Here is a 14,863-nt window from a genome sequence, read left to right as displayed (position 1 = left end):
AGCAGGAGCTCGTGGGGAGCTTTTCTGCATGGCATCTTTCCCAGACCCACACTGCACTTACTTCAGCCCTATGGAGACCCATGCTTAACTTTTTGGGATGGCATGCACCAGGTAAACATCAGCCTTATTCACTTCAGGACCAGAAAACCCCAGTTTTCCCACCACATCCTCGTCCAAACATGACAGCGTTTGATAAGTGAACTAAAATGTGTATTTCGAAGAAACCCCGACAAGAGCCCTGTCCTTACAGGCTTGCTGCGGGGCAAAGAGCAGGGAGACACCTCCAAAAGCATCAGACAGAAGTCTGCAAGGATGTTTTTACCACTAGATGTCAGAGCAATGCTGCCTGCCTGCTCCTCTCGAGCTCAACAACTCCTTACAACCTCAGCCTGTGCCTGAGGGGGAGGAAAGCTCTCTCCATCACAGAGCGGGAGGGGTGCTAATTCATAATTCGTCAAGAAAAACCCACAACATATGATTAGTAAGGAGAGCAATACCAGCACTAAATTCTGCCTCAGCTGCAGACTGCCCATCCTTGCCCACTCTGCAGCTGTGGACTGGGGTCAGATGTGGCACTGTTCATATGGTCCCCAAGAGCAGCTCAAGCTGCAGATGCCCCTACAGCGTTTCTATAGGACTGAGCTTTGCAAAACACACTCAGAAGTCACTCACATAAATCAGTTTTTGAAAGGGGGAGGGGTGGTGGTGGTAGAAAGTACATCCATGCTTTAAACAATAAACCAAATATCTCTGAGCAACCAACATTGTGAGGGTCCACCTCCCTCTCCCACCCTGGCAGCCACTGCATGATGTGGGCAGGTTGAACTCACTCACAGAAGCCTTAATGCTCAGTAGGAAACAAGCAAGCCAAGAATCACCAGGGCAGAAGGAGAAGGCAGGTGGCAACAGGGCTTAGGGATCAGTTATAGAAGAAAAATTAGAGGCAAATCAATCATATGTGCTGACTTTTTATTCACTTCTGATTTTCCTTGGTTTTATAACAAGTAACACACCCAAATTTTTTTCCAGTGGAAGAGTTAAAGCAATCCCCTTCCTGCTGCTTCATCATAAAATAACTGCAGCTGCTTTGCTGTGCGAATGTGAAAACATCTCAGACATACATACAAAATACAACAGAATAAACTAATGACTGTTGTTGCTTCAGCTGTTGGGTGCCCCAATAAAACTCTTTCTCAGAAACCATTAAGAAGTCACTCCCCTAAAATTAGGTCTTTTTAAATTTGTCCCACTTGAGAACTACCAAAATTAAGACAACCAAACCATAACCCTCTTATAAAATTCTTGCTGCTCATGTTCAGAAGGTTTGGAGTATCTCCAGTATCTTCCACTTTCTCATCTCTGGGATTAGGAAAACTGACCTTCATTTTACTGCATGGCAGGTAGCATTTCATTTCATTACAAGGCCTGCAATAACAAGTGATTCTCTACCTTACTCAAACAGCAAACTATTGTAGAGGTTGACTTGTGTTGGCTTTACTCTCATCTAAAGCATATAAAAGCACTACTCTAGAGAGGAAACCTATGCCAGAATAATTCTTCACAATTTTCAACACCACTACCCCACTATGAATGGACCAGATCAAAGATGTGACAAGTTATCATGGAAAACACACAGCACGTTGCAAGTCAAAAACTGCTGGTCAACCTCTCAAGCCTTCTGCTTCTTTCAGTAATAACTGTAAATTTTTATATGCCTAACCACTCAACAGAGGGAAAGATTTAATGACCGGAAAATCCTTGTATCCATCTAATAGTTTAGTACTGGTCATATGTCTGGAGAAGAAAAAAATCATGCTTATTCTTTACATCTGCTACTGACACCAAGATTGTTTTTACCTGTACGAACACAGTGAAGAGGATGACAACAGTTGTTGCTGCAATGAAGAGCTTCTTTCTGTGAAAGTCAGGCAGCAAGAAAACCAAAGAGAAACAAATGGCTCCTCGGAGACCCCCGTATGCTATAATGAATTGGTCTTTGCTGGTGATGGTGTTCACATGAAATCTGTTCACAAAGAAAGTCAGCACAAGAACCCCTGAAAAGCAGGAAAGAAGATGGGAGCACATCAAACAAAAAGAGCAAGTAGATACAACTCAATGTATTATAGTGTAAAACACCCCTGAACTGGTAAACACTAGTCATGAGGAACTGTTCAGGTCCCAAGCTATGCTCCCAGTATGCCATTGGAGAAGGGCTTTTCTTCCAGGCTGGTCTGACAGGTTTGTGTTTGATTTGTCCATTTAAAAACTAATCCCTGATGCATTTCTGATTTGGGGTATTACAACACCATTGATTAGCCACAGTTTTGGGAGTTTGTACAACTATTAATTGTACTATAAAATGTACAGTTTTAGGTAGCTCTTCTTGTAGAAAATTCTCTTGTTTTTTAACTCAACCTTGTGCTTATCACAGCCCAGCCTGGAAACCAGAGCTTCCTTCAGAAGGACTCTGAACTCTGCAGGGGAGTTTTAGTGTTGTCCTCCCGCTCCAATGACCACAGATCCCAGAACATACCACTTACCTGGTGACTCAGTGTCAAGCGTCAGCTAAATACTGAACAAACAATAACTATTGGCAACATAGGCTATATTAACACGTTTATTTAGATGGTAGTTAACGAATGTTTTTAGGGCAATTCTGTGGTCATGTGTCAGCCTCACTCGTATAAAGACACAGAACCAGATTCCAAGAATTGAATTGAAATATTAATTGATTTATGCTAATTGGTGAGAACAAATAAGCAAATTGCTCAGATTATAAATGTTCTTGAGGCAAACCACCATCAACAATTTAGCCACAAATTACTCTCTAATTTCGAAAAGTTTCCAAGCAGTAGCTTGGATAAGTAGCTCTATTCTGCCTGTGTAAATGTTGCTTCTTCACAAATCTTTCACTCAAAGATTTATATTGTATGAACTTAAGACTACGTAAGGTAGTAATTTATAGTCATTTGCAAATACATAAATAGATACGAAAGGTACAAAAAGTTGAGCCTTAAATCAGTAAGCCATGATCTAATACCAACAGATATGATAAACACCTTATTTCCTGAAGATTAATGGCCATTTTGAGAACTGATGACACAGACTGTCATTGTCTTTTGCTAGGAATTAGCTGGATCCACAACACTGTTGCCTTTCTAAAGGGTGTTTGGAGAAGATATAACTTCAAAAGTAAATAGTGCACTTGTAATGTACATATCAAACATCTTCCCACACAAGTACAATTAAAAATATCTGATTGCACATCAGACCAGTTTGAAGAAAACAAAAAGCTGGGGATGTTTCAGGAACAGCGAACTCAATTAACCTTGCAACACCTTCCCCATCTCCAGATCTCCGTGGAGCTGGTACCCAGACCAGCAGATGTGAAATATATCAGTTTCAAGGTTCTTTGCAACTTTAAATGAAGTAAATAAATAAAGCATACCTCAGCTCACATCTGCAGCTACTGTAAAGCTCAGGCAGTGCTAATGATTTACAGGAGCAAAATTTACTTGAGTTGACATCCTGGCCTTTGTCCTAATTTAATCCTTCCTCACAAATTATCATTAGCATTCCCTAAATTAACTCAAGGCCAGTTTGCTCCACGAGATGACATACAATTCATCATTTTGAGCAGAATATATTTCCTTCTGAAGATAGGCCTGGAGAAAGTGCAGAAGGAAACTCCCTAGTGCTTGGGTAATAGTAGAATATTAGTACTGTCATACAACTAATGCATTTTGCTTTTCAGCTGATCTCTCCTATATCAAAATAATTCCAGGCCTCAGGCTTCAGCAGAATCATTTCTCATTTAAGAGCACTTGGAGCATCCAATAGAGGACAAGACCAGAGCTTACACACTAACTCCAGCACTGTCGACCCAAAAGTCCCCAATTCCTGCAAGCAAACTCTATGGGTGCCTCCCACTTCTGGATCAGCGCCTCAAGCACATCCAGAGCTGCCAGATGGGTCTGAGCAGGTCAGGATCTCATCTCAGTCACCACCTCCAAGACAGGAGATTCCCAGCCCGGCTTTGTGCTGCACCCTGCCCAGCTCATGTCCTCCCGGCACAGGCTTTCCAGAAAGGTGCTGCAGAAAAGGAAGACCCCATTCGGAATCAGATGCGCAATATGATTTTTCAGCCCTGGTTTGTGCGTTCTTATTTAAATCAAGGGGGATTTTGAATGGAAGAAGGGTTTTCTTTCCTAGCTGCAGCACTGAGCCCTTCTCTAATACATGCTGCATAATTTTAAAATGCAATCAGAGGAGTCATGTTTAGAGAGCCAGGGGATCTTGTGATATTATTATGTTCCTTATGTCTTGCAGTGAAGAATTTTTGAACTAAGAAAAGTCGAACTAAGAACTTCAGCAAATAATTTAGAGAAAACCACTTAACCATAATAAAACATTTGAACATCTGCACAACTAATAAGCATGTTTCGAAGCGCATTTATGGTGCAGTTATTAAAACAAACCTTGGCATGTATTAACAGCTAATGAAACTCATTCTGCTATGTCTTGCTAATCATGGCCAATCCTATTTAAGCAATTTCTTGAAGTGTCTGTCAAATTTGAGTTCACTCTGACTCAGTGGTTTGTAAGCATAAATCCTGTTGAATGGTTTTTAGCTCTCAAATACTTTGCCAAAATGTGTGCTCAGTTATACTTGCAGATGTAGTTAATATAGAAAATCTTCCATAAATGGGAAGGTAGGCACTGCACTCACTTTGGTGACAGTAACTGCACACTGTAAGAATCAAAAGAGAATCAGCCTCTCTGAACACCAAATCAGTGCAAGATAGAACTGAGGACACAAAGCAGCATATCTATTTTTCTGAACATTTTCAATGCATGAAAATAGGATATCACTGTATTCTGGGGCTGGGACTCAGGTTTTCATCATAAATGATCTCAAGAAAATTATCTTTAGCCACAATTATCAGGAGAATATTTTGATACAGAGCTCTCATAGAATGGTTTGGGTTGGAAAGGACCTTAAGATCATCTAGTTCCAACCCCTCTGCCATGAGCAGGGACACCACACACTAAACTATGTCGCCCAAGGCTCTGTCCAATCTGGCCTTGAACACTGCCAGGGTTGGAGCATTCACAACTTCCTTGGGCAACCTATTCCATTCCTATTCCTCATCCTCTTGTAATCACCAAGTCTTGGTCACTTTTTTACTGTGAGGTTGGTCAAACACTGCAATAGGTTTCCCAGGAAGGGTGCAGAGTCTCCATCCAAGCAGATGATCAAAAGCTGTTTGGACACAGTCCTGCCTAGCTGACCCTGTTTAAGCAAGGGTTGAACCCAATGATCTTGGGAGATCCCTGCCAACCTCAGCAATCCCCTGGTTCTGTGCAATTCTGTCATTCTCACTCCTTACCTGAGGTTCTTGAAGAGGAGCAGAAGCATCCTCAAATTTTAGGTCCCAGTTTTCATCTACCCAGCAGTAAGCAGGGTAGATGCTGTTTTGTAAAGCATAACAGCATCTCCAGGGACAGCTGTTTGAAGGTTCCTCCAGTTTCCCTTTTAAGGATGCTGATGTACACAAACTTGTTACAAATCAAATCCCTTAAATCTCTACAATTCAAAATACGCTGTCAGGGGCCTCATGGTTTTACACAGCTTTCTAATCCCAAGCTATGTGCTTACAATCTCTGTTCTACTGTGAGGAAAACAAGAGCCTAATAAGAACTGAAATGGGAGAGAAGATCATGGCAGTCAAAGGAGGGTCTAAGACAGAGGTATCAATAAAACATGTCATGAAAATATCTATTTAGCATCAGCGCTGTCTGTGGGGTGTGCACAGAGTAGGAAATTGTAATAAAATGCAAGACTTGCTATTGAGCAAGCAATGGAGGAGGGAAGCATTGGCTGGGGTGTCCTACTTCAGTCCTTGCATTCACGTCTGGGGTAACCACACATACAGAGCGAGCAGGAAAGGATGATGGGGGCAGGAGCATTCCCTCATTTAATGGAATTACATTTTCCACCCCCATAAATAATAATGTATATTAGAACAAACAAACAAACAAAAACCCCTATAATTTCACCATACCTAGTGCTCTCCAAAGAAGACAGAAAATGACGGTGAAGCAAATATATGGCCAGTTCCACTCATGATTTTCTCCAATGGTGGAAACGCCAAGGAAGATGAAGATGAGGGTATCGCTAACACTGCTCCACATCTTCATGAAGTATTTGACTGTGGTATGAGACTTCAGAGAGATGTTGGCCTCCACGTAACGTTTCATGCCCATGGCACAAGCAATGATGCTAAGAAAATGAAACAATAAATGTTTATACTTAAGCACACAAAATTGACATTGTCGCATATAAATAAAAAAGGCTTCATCAAGTCTTACATGTTTGCAGACATCTCACTGTAGTGATTCACTTTCTGCATCAGTCCAATGAAATCAGGAGGAACACCAGGACAATAAGATACTATAAATGTTGCCAAGACTGTCTGAGTCTGGTTTTTAACAGATAAACAACTTGTTATCTATTGCATTTATCATAGCCACACAGCAACACCTACAATTAACAACACCCAGCTCTTCCCATCATAATACACTGTTTTTAGTTCTTTAACTTTGCCAAAGTCTAATCTCGTGATTGCCTTGCAATTTTTCATGAATAATTGGTTCTTCAAGTTACAGGGTACATGTAGTTAGCCTAATTCATCAGCTTTACAAATCAATACATTTTCAGGCCAGCAATCTCAGAAGACCAAAACAATTGAGCGCTCAAGGAGTTGAAGCTCCATTTTTTGTATTTCAACCTGGACAAAAACATTCTGTTCTAAATATTGTACCAGAAATAGAAAAATTACTTTTAAGTTTCCAAGATCTGATTTCCATTGGTATTTGTAAGGCCATCTACGTGAAGTTTTATTAATTTTAAAATTGCTTTCACAGGGAGCATCATGGCAGCTCTATTATATCACACAGATAAGCGCACAGAGAGGTAGGTTCTCAGCTTGCAGAAGTGCCCCTGGGTCTAGTAGACTGACTTTAAGCACCAGTTGTGACCAGGACAGGTAAGTGACCCACATACATGTAAATAGGTGTTAAGATACGTGCTGGCCTCCTCAGCACATTATCCAGAATGCATCCTCTCAGCTAAGAGCTATTCAGAAAACAGCCATGCAACTACCGCTTTGCAGTGAAAGCATCACATTTGAAAGAGGCCTATAAGAAAGATGCAGAAGGACTTTTTAGCAGGGCCTGTTGCGATAGGACAAGGGGAAATGGTTTCAAACTAAAAGAGGGGACATTCAGGCTGGATGTAAGGAAGAAAGTCTTTACAATGAGGGTGGTAAAATACTGGCACAGGTTGCCCAGAGAGGTGGTAGATACACCATCCCTGGAGACATTCAAGGCCTGGCTGGATGTGGTTTTAAACAACCTGATTTAGTTGAAGATGTCCCTGCTCATTTGCAGGGGGTTGGACTAGATGAGCTTTGAAGGTCCCTTACAACCCAAACTCTATGATTCTATGATTTAACCCCAGAGTTTCCCAAAGATTCTTTGCTTTATTTGGGCTTTGATGGAAAACAGGGTTGCCCCCCAGCCCCACCTAACATGAAAGTTTTCAGATGGGCAGAGCTGACTGTGCTCTGGTTGTGGGTTTATAACTCGTACGAAAACAAAGTCCCCAGTCCTCTCTTCCATAGCTACTTCAGGAAGACAGTGTTGGCCACTGCATTGCTGCTCCTAACTTGTACTGCTATGAACAGAAGCAGAGTAATGGCTCTTTTCTTCTGGCTCATCAGTGAATCTCCAGCACATCTTCACTGCCACAATTCAGCATCTATTCTTGGACCAAGACAAAGGAATAGAAAACCGCTATATTCATTTCTAAAGCACTAGGAAAATCAGCAACACTCTTATGGGAAGATACTTATCAGATACGTGGTTGGAAAAAACGTAAGGGAAAAGAAAAAAAAAAAAAAAAGGCTTTTTCAAATGAACATTCACTTCCACCGACCGTGAGTTACTGATTACTGGGCTTTGGATTCAAACAAAACAAACCAAGAAAACTCGAACTTCAACAAACAAACAAAAAAACCCAAACAACAATAAACCCACACATTTCCATTCCTTTCACTTTAAAACCATTGTTACTTGTTTTTCCTCATTGCCATGAAAAACCTATACGTTTTTTTGAAGGAAAACAACATTTGGGTTTGCCTGAAATTAAAGCTGGACTTCAGGGAGAGGACTTGTAGTAAAGGCACAGGGTATGAAAGGTTAGACTCAGGAAAGACAACGATACTTTTGCTGGGGAACGAGATCCTGTCTTATCCAGCATCGCGAGACCAAGATTCAAATCCCTTTTTTGTCTAACATTGTTTAAGTGCACCTCTTTCATCTCCTGAAAAGATGTACCAATACTTTAAATTTTTCTGAAATTGGTCTTTTTTGATTTATCCTTTTCAGACTGACCCACTTTGCACAAAGCATTAAGCCAGAAACAGAAACAGAGATTGAACCACAGGCTAAAAGGAAAATAATAAATTCTTCCGTTCCTGCCTCAATAAATAGTGGGTAAAATAGTTCCAGCTAAGAAGTAAGAAATCCAACAAGTATTTATGGGCAAGAGACTTCCAGAAGCATGGTTTGGGAACACTTAGTCAAGAATGGGGAGGGGTTCACACCAGATTCACAGAGAGGGAATAAACTTGACCTGTCCTGTCACAGCTTCAAAGATGGACACTGACACTAAGGCAAGAGTTAAAAATAAAAGCAAAGGAAGAACAAATAAAGATAAAACACACTTGCAGAACTTTTTGGCAGATTGAGTTGCATTCACAGATATTTTTTTATATTTTTTTTAATTATTTTTGACTATGTAGAATTGATTTTTTTGGCAATCAAATTATTTTTCGAAGAAGAAACTGCCAAGATCTGCTTCTTAATGCAGTATTCCCTGGTCACAAATGAATGAATTGTTCAAAATCAAGATATATAAAAGAGGCATTTATAATTTGGCAATTATAAGACCAGCAGTACAGGAATCAGCTGCCTTTGCAATTGTTTTGCTTCAGAGACAATGCATTATTCAAAAGAGTAGAAAATGCGTTCCATAATGGGTATAGTAGATTGTGATTGATAGAAGGAGACACCATTAGGATTGAATGTTTTCTGTTCCACTATGATTATGCAGCATTTTTATTTCGCTGCTCTATCTTACACTCCTATAAATAGGCTTTCTTTTACCTATTCCCAGAGCTAGAATTGTTTTCAGTGATGCTAGAATATCGCTCCTATTAACCATTCAAGGAAATAAAATCTGCACGATATAGGAATGGTTTATCTTCATTATTATCAGATTTACAGTTGTTTACACTGTAGCTATCTATGCAGTCTAAGTATTTCTTTTGGGAAATATTAAATAGTTGGTTGTGATCCTCAGCACCAGTTGACTTAGTTTAAGTAGGAGAGCCAAATTTAGCAGATACCAGCCCACAGAAACCAGGACTGAATCACTCCGTTTTTCATCTGTCTCTGCTTTCCAAGGTGAGCTTTCTTTGACCGTTAGCATTATTATTCAAGACCAAACTTTGCTGAGGAGTTGATTAAACACTCCTTGCAGCTCTACAAATGTTGGGTTTGGCTAGGCCAAACATTTTAAAAACAACAAAATATGCCAAGAAAGGCTCTTCTGGCACTGCTAAATCTACTAAACATCTCACTGCTTGAATGCCCAGGATTTCCAAACAAAAACCATGGAGCTCAAACAAACATTCCTCTATAACCTACATAAAGCGATCAGCCATCGGAAGCTTGCCCAGCAGGAGTCATCTGGATTGCTTGTGACTTGCAGCTATTACCATCGATGTGTTATTGCGTAACGTGTGAAATGCGGTTACACCCCTCAGCAATTCCACGAGACTCTCACTGTTCTCTGCCATACAGAGATTTCCAACTAAACAAACTTCATTTTTTTCCCGTTACATTTCAATAAATATAGCCAGAAAGCTTTCCTGGACAGATGAGATGCTGGGACAAACTTACGCCACAATCCCTGAAAGGTGAAACATTTCAGCAGTGAGGTAGGAAAGGTAGCTGTACAGGAAGACAAAGAGTGGCTCGATGACACGGATATCCTTGGTGAATCGCGTGGTAAAGGCAGCAGTCATCCCAAAAGTAAGACCTACTAGAACTCCTCCAAGCCCAACCACAAAGAATTTTCCAACTCCAGCAAAAACATCCATGGTTTTGATGGTTGGCATTTCACAGAAAGATCGAAATAGCTTGTAGAGGACCTGGGTGAAAAAAATGAAAACCAGCTGTTAACAAGATATTCACCAGATATGGCCATATGTAGCAGTGACACTAAAATACTCTGCTGGGATTCCTGACAGCTTTCAGTCAGCATCTTTCTCTGGCAGCTGGGTTCCTACCAGAGGAGTGCTGTGGCCCTCACATGCATTTTCATCTCCATGCAGTCAAAGAGATGTTCACCTGAAAGCTTCTCAGGACCTCAAGCCTGACTCTTGATCCACTTCTCAAGCCAGAGAAGTGGACCAGGAGTCCTCCACTAGAAGAGACTGTTGATCCCTCTTGTCTCTGCAGATCTCACATCCCACCCTTCCTCTGAACATTAAATATTCAAAATAAAGGCTAGTCCTTACCACTGTCACCGCGTCATTCAGAAGCGATTCACCAAAGACCAAAATGTGTAGCTTTTCATTGACATGTATCTCTTCAAAGACAGCCAACACTGCCACGGGATCCACAGCGGCGATCAGGCTGCCAAACAGGAGGTTGTGGAGCAGCGACACGTCCTGCAGGCGAAAGGCTTTCACCTGACAGATCCCATACAGGGAGAAGCCAATTCCAAACACATTCCATATTGTCCCCATGACTGCATAGAGGAGGATTGTCCCAATGTTCTCAAAAAAGGGACGGCTGGGCATGAAGTAACCTGCATCAAGGACGATAGGTGGCAGGAGGTAGAGGAAAAAGATGTCGCTGTCCATAACAGGTGGTGACTTGTCATTGAAGCCGTAGATGATTCCCCCCATGATCAGTCCTACAAATATCAATAAACAGCTTTCAGGAACAACAGAAGGCAGCTTGTTGTAGAGATGAAACCCTGGAAGGGGATGGATACATAAGAAAACACATATTATCTCACCAGCCCAAACTGGCAAAAAACCACCAAACATGTTCCCATCTTCAGCAGGCTACACCTTAGAGTAGCAGTAATCAATGCCCACAATTAAGGTTGAAGTCACTCAATCCAAAATTGGCTACAAGATCTGAAAGATTACTGAAAATACCGAACTTTCTAAGATTACTGTTGGTTCAGCCTGCATTTCATCATAGTGTAAGGTTAAAGATACATTTTTAGGTAATACACAAATAGAAAAACTAAATAATCTGCATAAATAATGTATTTAGAATTATTTATGATGCAATCTAGCTAGCAGGCTCATCTTCGGCACCAACGTAAATAGCGACTGCTAATTTTAAACAATACAGATTCTATATGTGTAAAAGAAAAAAAAAATCACAAAAAGCATTCTCATTAATTATGAAAGGTGCTACTTTTAATATTATTTAATCATTAACACTTAAAGCTAAATGCAACATTTAAAACAGTCCAATTGAGACAGCCATGTGCAACACCCAATGTTAGAAAGAAATGCAACCACCACAAGTACCTAAGGTGAAATTACTTTCTTTTATTAATGTAATAATAAATATTATATAAATATAAATAACCAAAACTCAAATAGGAAAAATAATAAAACCTGTGATCATTATTACTTCTTCATGCATGTTAACAGGATTGGGATCTCATAATATAAAGAACAGCAAAACAAAGAGACCATTTCCATCAGAAGAAAATTCTGATCTAACTGAATCTCAGAGACTTTTCCCTTCTGAGAAAAATAAATGTGATAAAATTACTTTTATAGCAGTAATTTAAAAGGAGTGATCACAATTCCTGGACTGAAAATAAATATAATTTCCACTTTCCTATGCCCCATTTTGCAGAGGGGAAAAAAAAATTGGAAAGAAAAGAAAAAGAAAAGAAAATGTAGGTCCAAAATACCCTTTCTTAGGTGTCATTACACAGATAGCATCCTTGATGCAGAGAGGTTTTATTTTAGGCTGTATAACTCCCTGCGCATGGACTGAATTATTCTTTGCAACTGGCCAGACACAGCATCCTTTCTAAGAACAAAGTGTTTTCATTTGAAGATGAAGATGTCAGTGGACCACCTGCACATAGCATAGCTGGCAAGCTAACTGAGATGAATGGACACCTTGATACATACTGCAGTTAAGTAAAATTCCTTCTCCTAGAAAGCCTGGTATTCTTCCTGCTAATGGCAATAGCATGCACAGGTGTGAACTTCTAGATGGAAAACCATCATTTCCAACCTAAAATGCAACTGGGCATTTATTTTCTATGTGCGCAGCATGTCTGGCACACAATTTGTGCATCCTTAGGACTTGGCATGTTATCTCAGGCTCCAAGACTGGTGAAGCAGAGAAGCAGAGGCCACTCCTGCCCACATCATCCCCACAGAGACCCCTGTCCCTCCTCATTCCCTCAAGATGCCTTACCTATTTTGGCCAAGGATGCAAGCATGATCCAGAGGGTGATTTCAAAGGGAACTTGGACATGCTGATAATCCAGAGAGAAGAATGTGTGCTCTGAGGATTCGTTGCCCTGGGCTTCCTCGGCAGCCCAGCTGATGTTCTCTGGGATGACATCCTCTAACTGTGCCATCAGTCGGGATCCCTGCAGGGCTCTGACCCTGGTGGCTTGGAGGATGGAGAAGAGCAAGGACTCAGCTAGGACAGCAGCAGCAGCTTTGCACCCTGGCCTCTGATGCTCCACTTCCCTTGGAAGCTGCCCACCACAGGGATTTGGACACTGGCTGCTCCCTGTTGGTGGCTCCCACTGCTGCAGTGAGTAGTTGGGAACGCTGCTGGAGGCTCTGGAGCTCAGCTCGCCCTCACTGCATGGATTGCTGCAAAGAGAAGAGCAACTGCTCCGCCTCACACTGACTCTCCTCCCTGGTCCATTAGCTTCCGGCTGGGAGAACGTGCTGGAGAATTGCACCCTTCGGCACCATGTGCCCAAACAGGCTCCTCCTGCAGACGCTTCCTTGAAGAAATGCCTAGTGCACCCTCAGACCAATGGCACACCTATGCATGCTTGAGAAAGAGATAAGTTGCATTTAGTCCTAACTCTTAACATATCTTGGCTTCCAGTCTCTTACCAACCCTTCTTGGAGGGTGAAGGATGCAGCCAGGCTTTGATGGAACGGGTGCCACGTAAAACAGCCTCATCCAGAAATGGACACATCTTATAAGGGACTTCAGCGGATTTCTCCAGTGCCCACAGAGAGAACACACGGATGCAACATTACTGATAATCACGGTTTCCATTTGGTAAATCCAGCAAAGCACCCAGCCTTCTTAGGCTAAACACAGAGCTGCAGTGTTGTGCTGGATGAATATATTTCAACAATTGCTTAAAGCTTCTTCCTATAATAAGGCCTAACAGGAAGAGTTCACTTCACCTCTCTTCGCTACTTGAAATGGCATCAAAACCTCAGCGAGCTTGCTTAGGAAAGCTGGAGAGACAGAAATAAAATGTTATTTGAGACAGTGTTAGATGTATTGATAACACAGAGATAAAAAACATATTGGGCCAAATTCCTCCATCATGGAGTTTCATTTAAGTTGATGCTGTTTCAACAGGGATAAATTTGGTCCGAAGAACACACATAATTAAAGTACGGAGGCCCTGGGCTGTTGCTAGACTGATCGATGGCCTATTTATCTCTCTTCAGCTGCCTAAATGACACCAAACTTGAGCTGCCAATAATAAGCTGGTGACCCACTTCTCTGCTGTAAAGTCAGATCCCAAGTCCATGGAGACTCAGATACCAGGTTGTCAGTACCATGTGAGCTCCCTATTTCTGATCTGATTTGTAAAGTCAGAGGAGGATAAACTTTGGCAGACAGGAGAGATGCAGCGATACACTCCAGGAGTGTATCCGTTAGCATGGTTAATTTGAATTTAAAGTGTGCATTTACCATACTTACTGACTTTAAGGCAAAGCAACACTCTTCTCATTACAGCAGGCTTCTAGCAAACTAATGTAGTGTAAACTTGGTGCCACTTCTCCCTTTGTATAGTTTTGAAGTAAACAAAATTGCAGGAGAGACATTTGGAAGAGAGAAATTCCACCTTTGCTCCACAGTTGAATTCCACAGGGTCAGGGATGGGGAGGACAAGAAGACACAAGGAGACAGGATCCCTTGTTACTCTGAAGAAGGGAGAATGTAGTGCTTTTAACAGCAATTAAGAAGTAATCAAGAAATTACTTAGCCAGAGTGAAGAGCAGTGGAAGCAGTTCTGAGCATGGGCTCACTTTCCAAGCCATCATATTTCCTCTTTCTGCTGAAATATTTGGTGCTGAATTTGAGAGTTAGAAGACTTGTTCCATTTGGTGTCATGGAAAAGGAGTTTTACCAACCTCCCATTCTCCTACACCCCAAAATGATGTATTTTGAAAAAACAAGTTAATATTCGTTTACATTTACCTTAAGCCAAAAATGAAAGGTTTGCATTTTTTTTGAGGGGAAAAAAAAGCCCTGCAGCGGGGAGCTCAATAGCGCTATCTGGAAAATGAGTTTGTGCATAGAATCAATATCTATTTGATAATGGAACCAGAACAAAACAACAGGGGGTGGTATCAGAGGAAGGTCAACAGAGGAGAACATTAAAACATGCCTCATTGTTTTCAAATAAAGTTACCTTATAAAATCAGGACCTTAAGGACTAAGCAACAGTTAACAGGTGAAGCAAAAAGAC

General features: G+C 41.2%; 1 protein-coding gene across 1 annotated transcript in view; it reads right to left on the bottom strand.

The window, feature by feature from the left end:
• Positions 1-12,763, bottom strand: part of LOC104413644 (sodium/hydrogen exchanger 2-like) — a 28,261-nt gene extending 15,498 nt beyond the window's left edge. Inside the window, exons 1-5 of the mRNA XM_010024704.1 lie at positions 12,598-12,763; positions 10,650-11,113; positions 10,030-10,280; positions 6,066-6,283; positions 1,858-2,054 (exon numbers count right to left, since the gene is read on the bottom strand). Coding sequence (XP_010023006.1) covers positions 1,858-2,054; positions 6,066-6,283; positions 10,030-10,280; positions 10,650-11,113; positions 12,598-12,763 — 1,296 coding nt within the window. The remainder of the gene's footprint in view (positions 1-1,857; positions 2,055-6,065; positions 6,284-10,029; positions 10,281-10,649; positions 11,114-12,597) is intronic.
• Between the last annotated feature and the right edge of the window lie 2,100 nt (positions 12,764-14,863).

This window comes from Nestor notabilis, unplaced genomic scaffold, assembly GCF_000696875.1.
Source record: "Nestor notabilis isolate BGI_N333 unplaced genomic scaffold, ASM69687v1 scaffold1462, whole genome shotgun sequence".
Lineage (NCBI taxonomy): Eukaryota > Metazoa > Chordata > Aves > Psittaciformes > Psittacidae > Nestor > Nestor notabilis.
The sequence above is the reverse complement of the archived record's forward strand: the minus strand, read 5'-3'. Positions and strand labels throughout refer to the sequence as shown.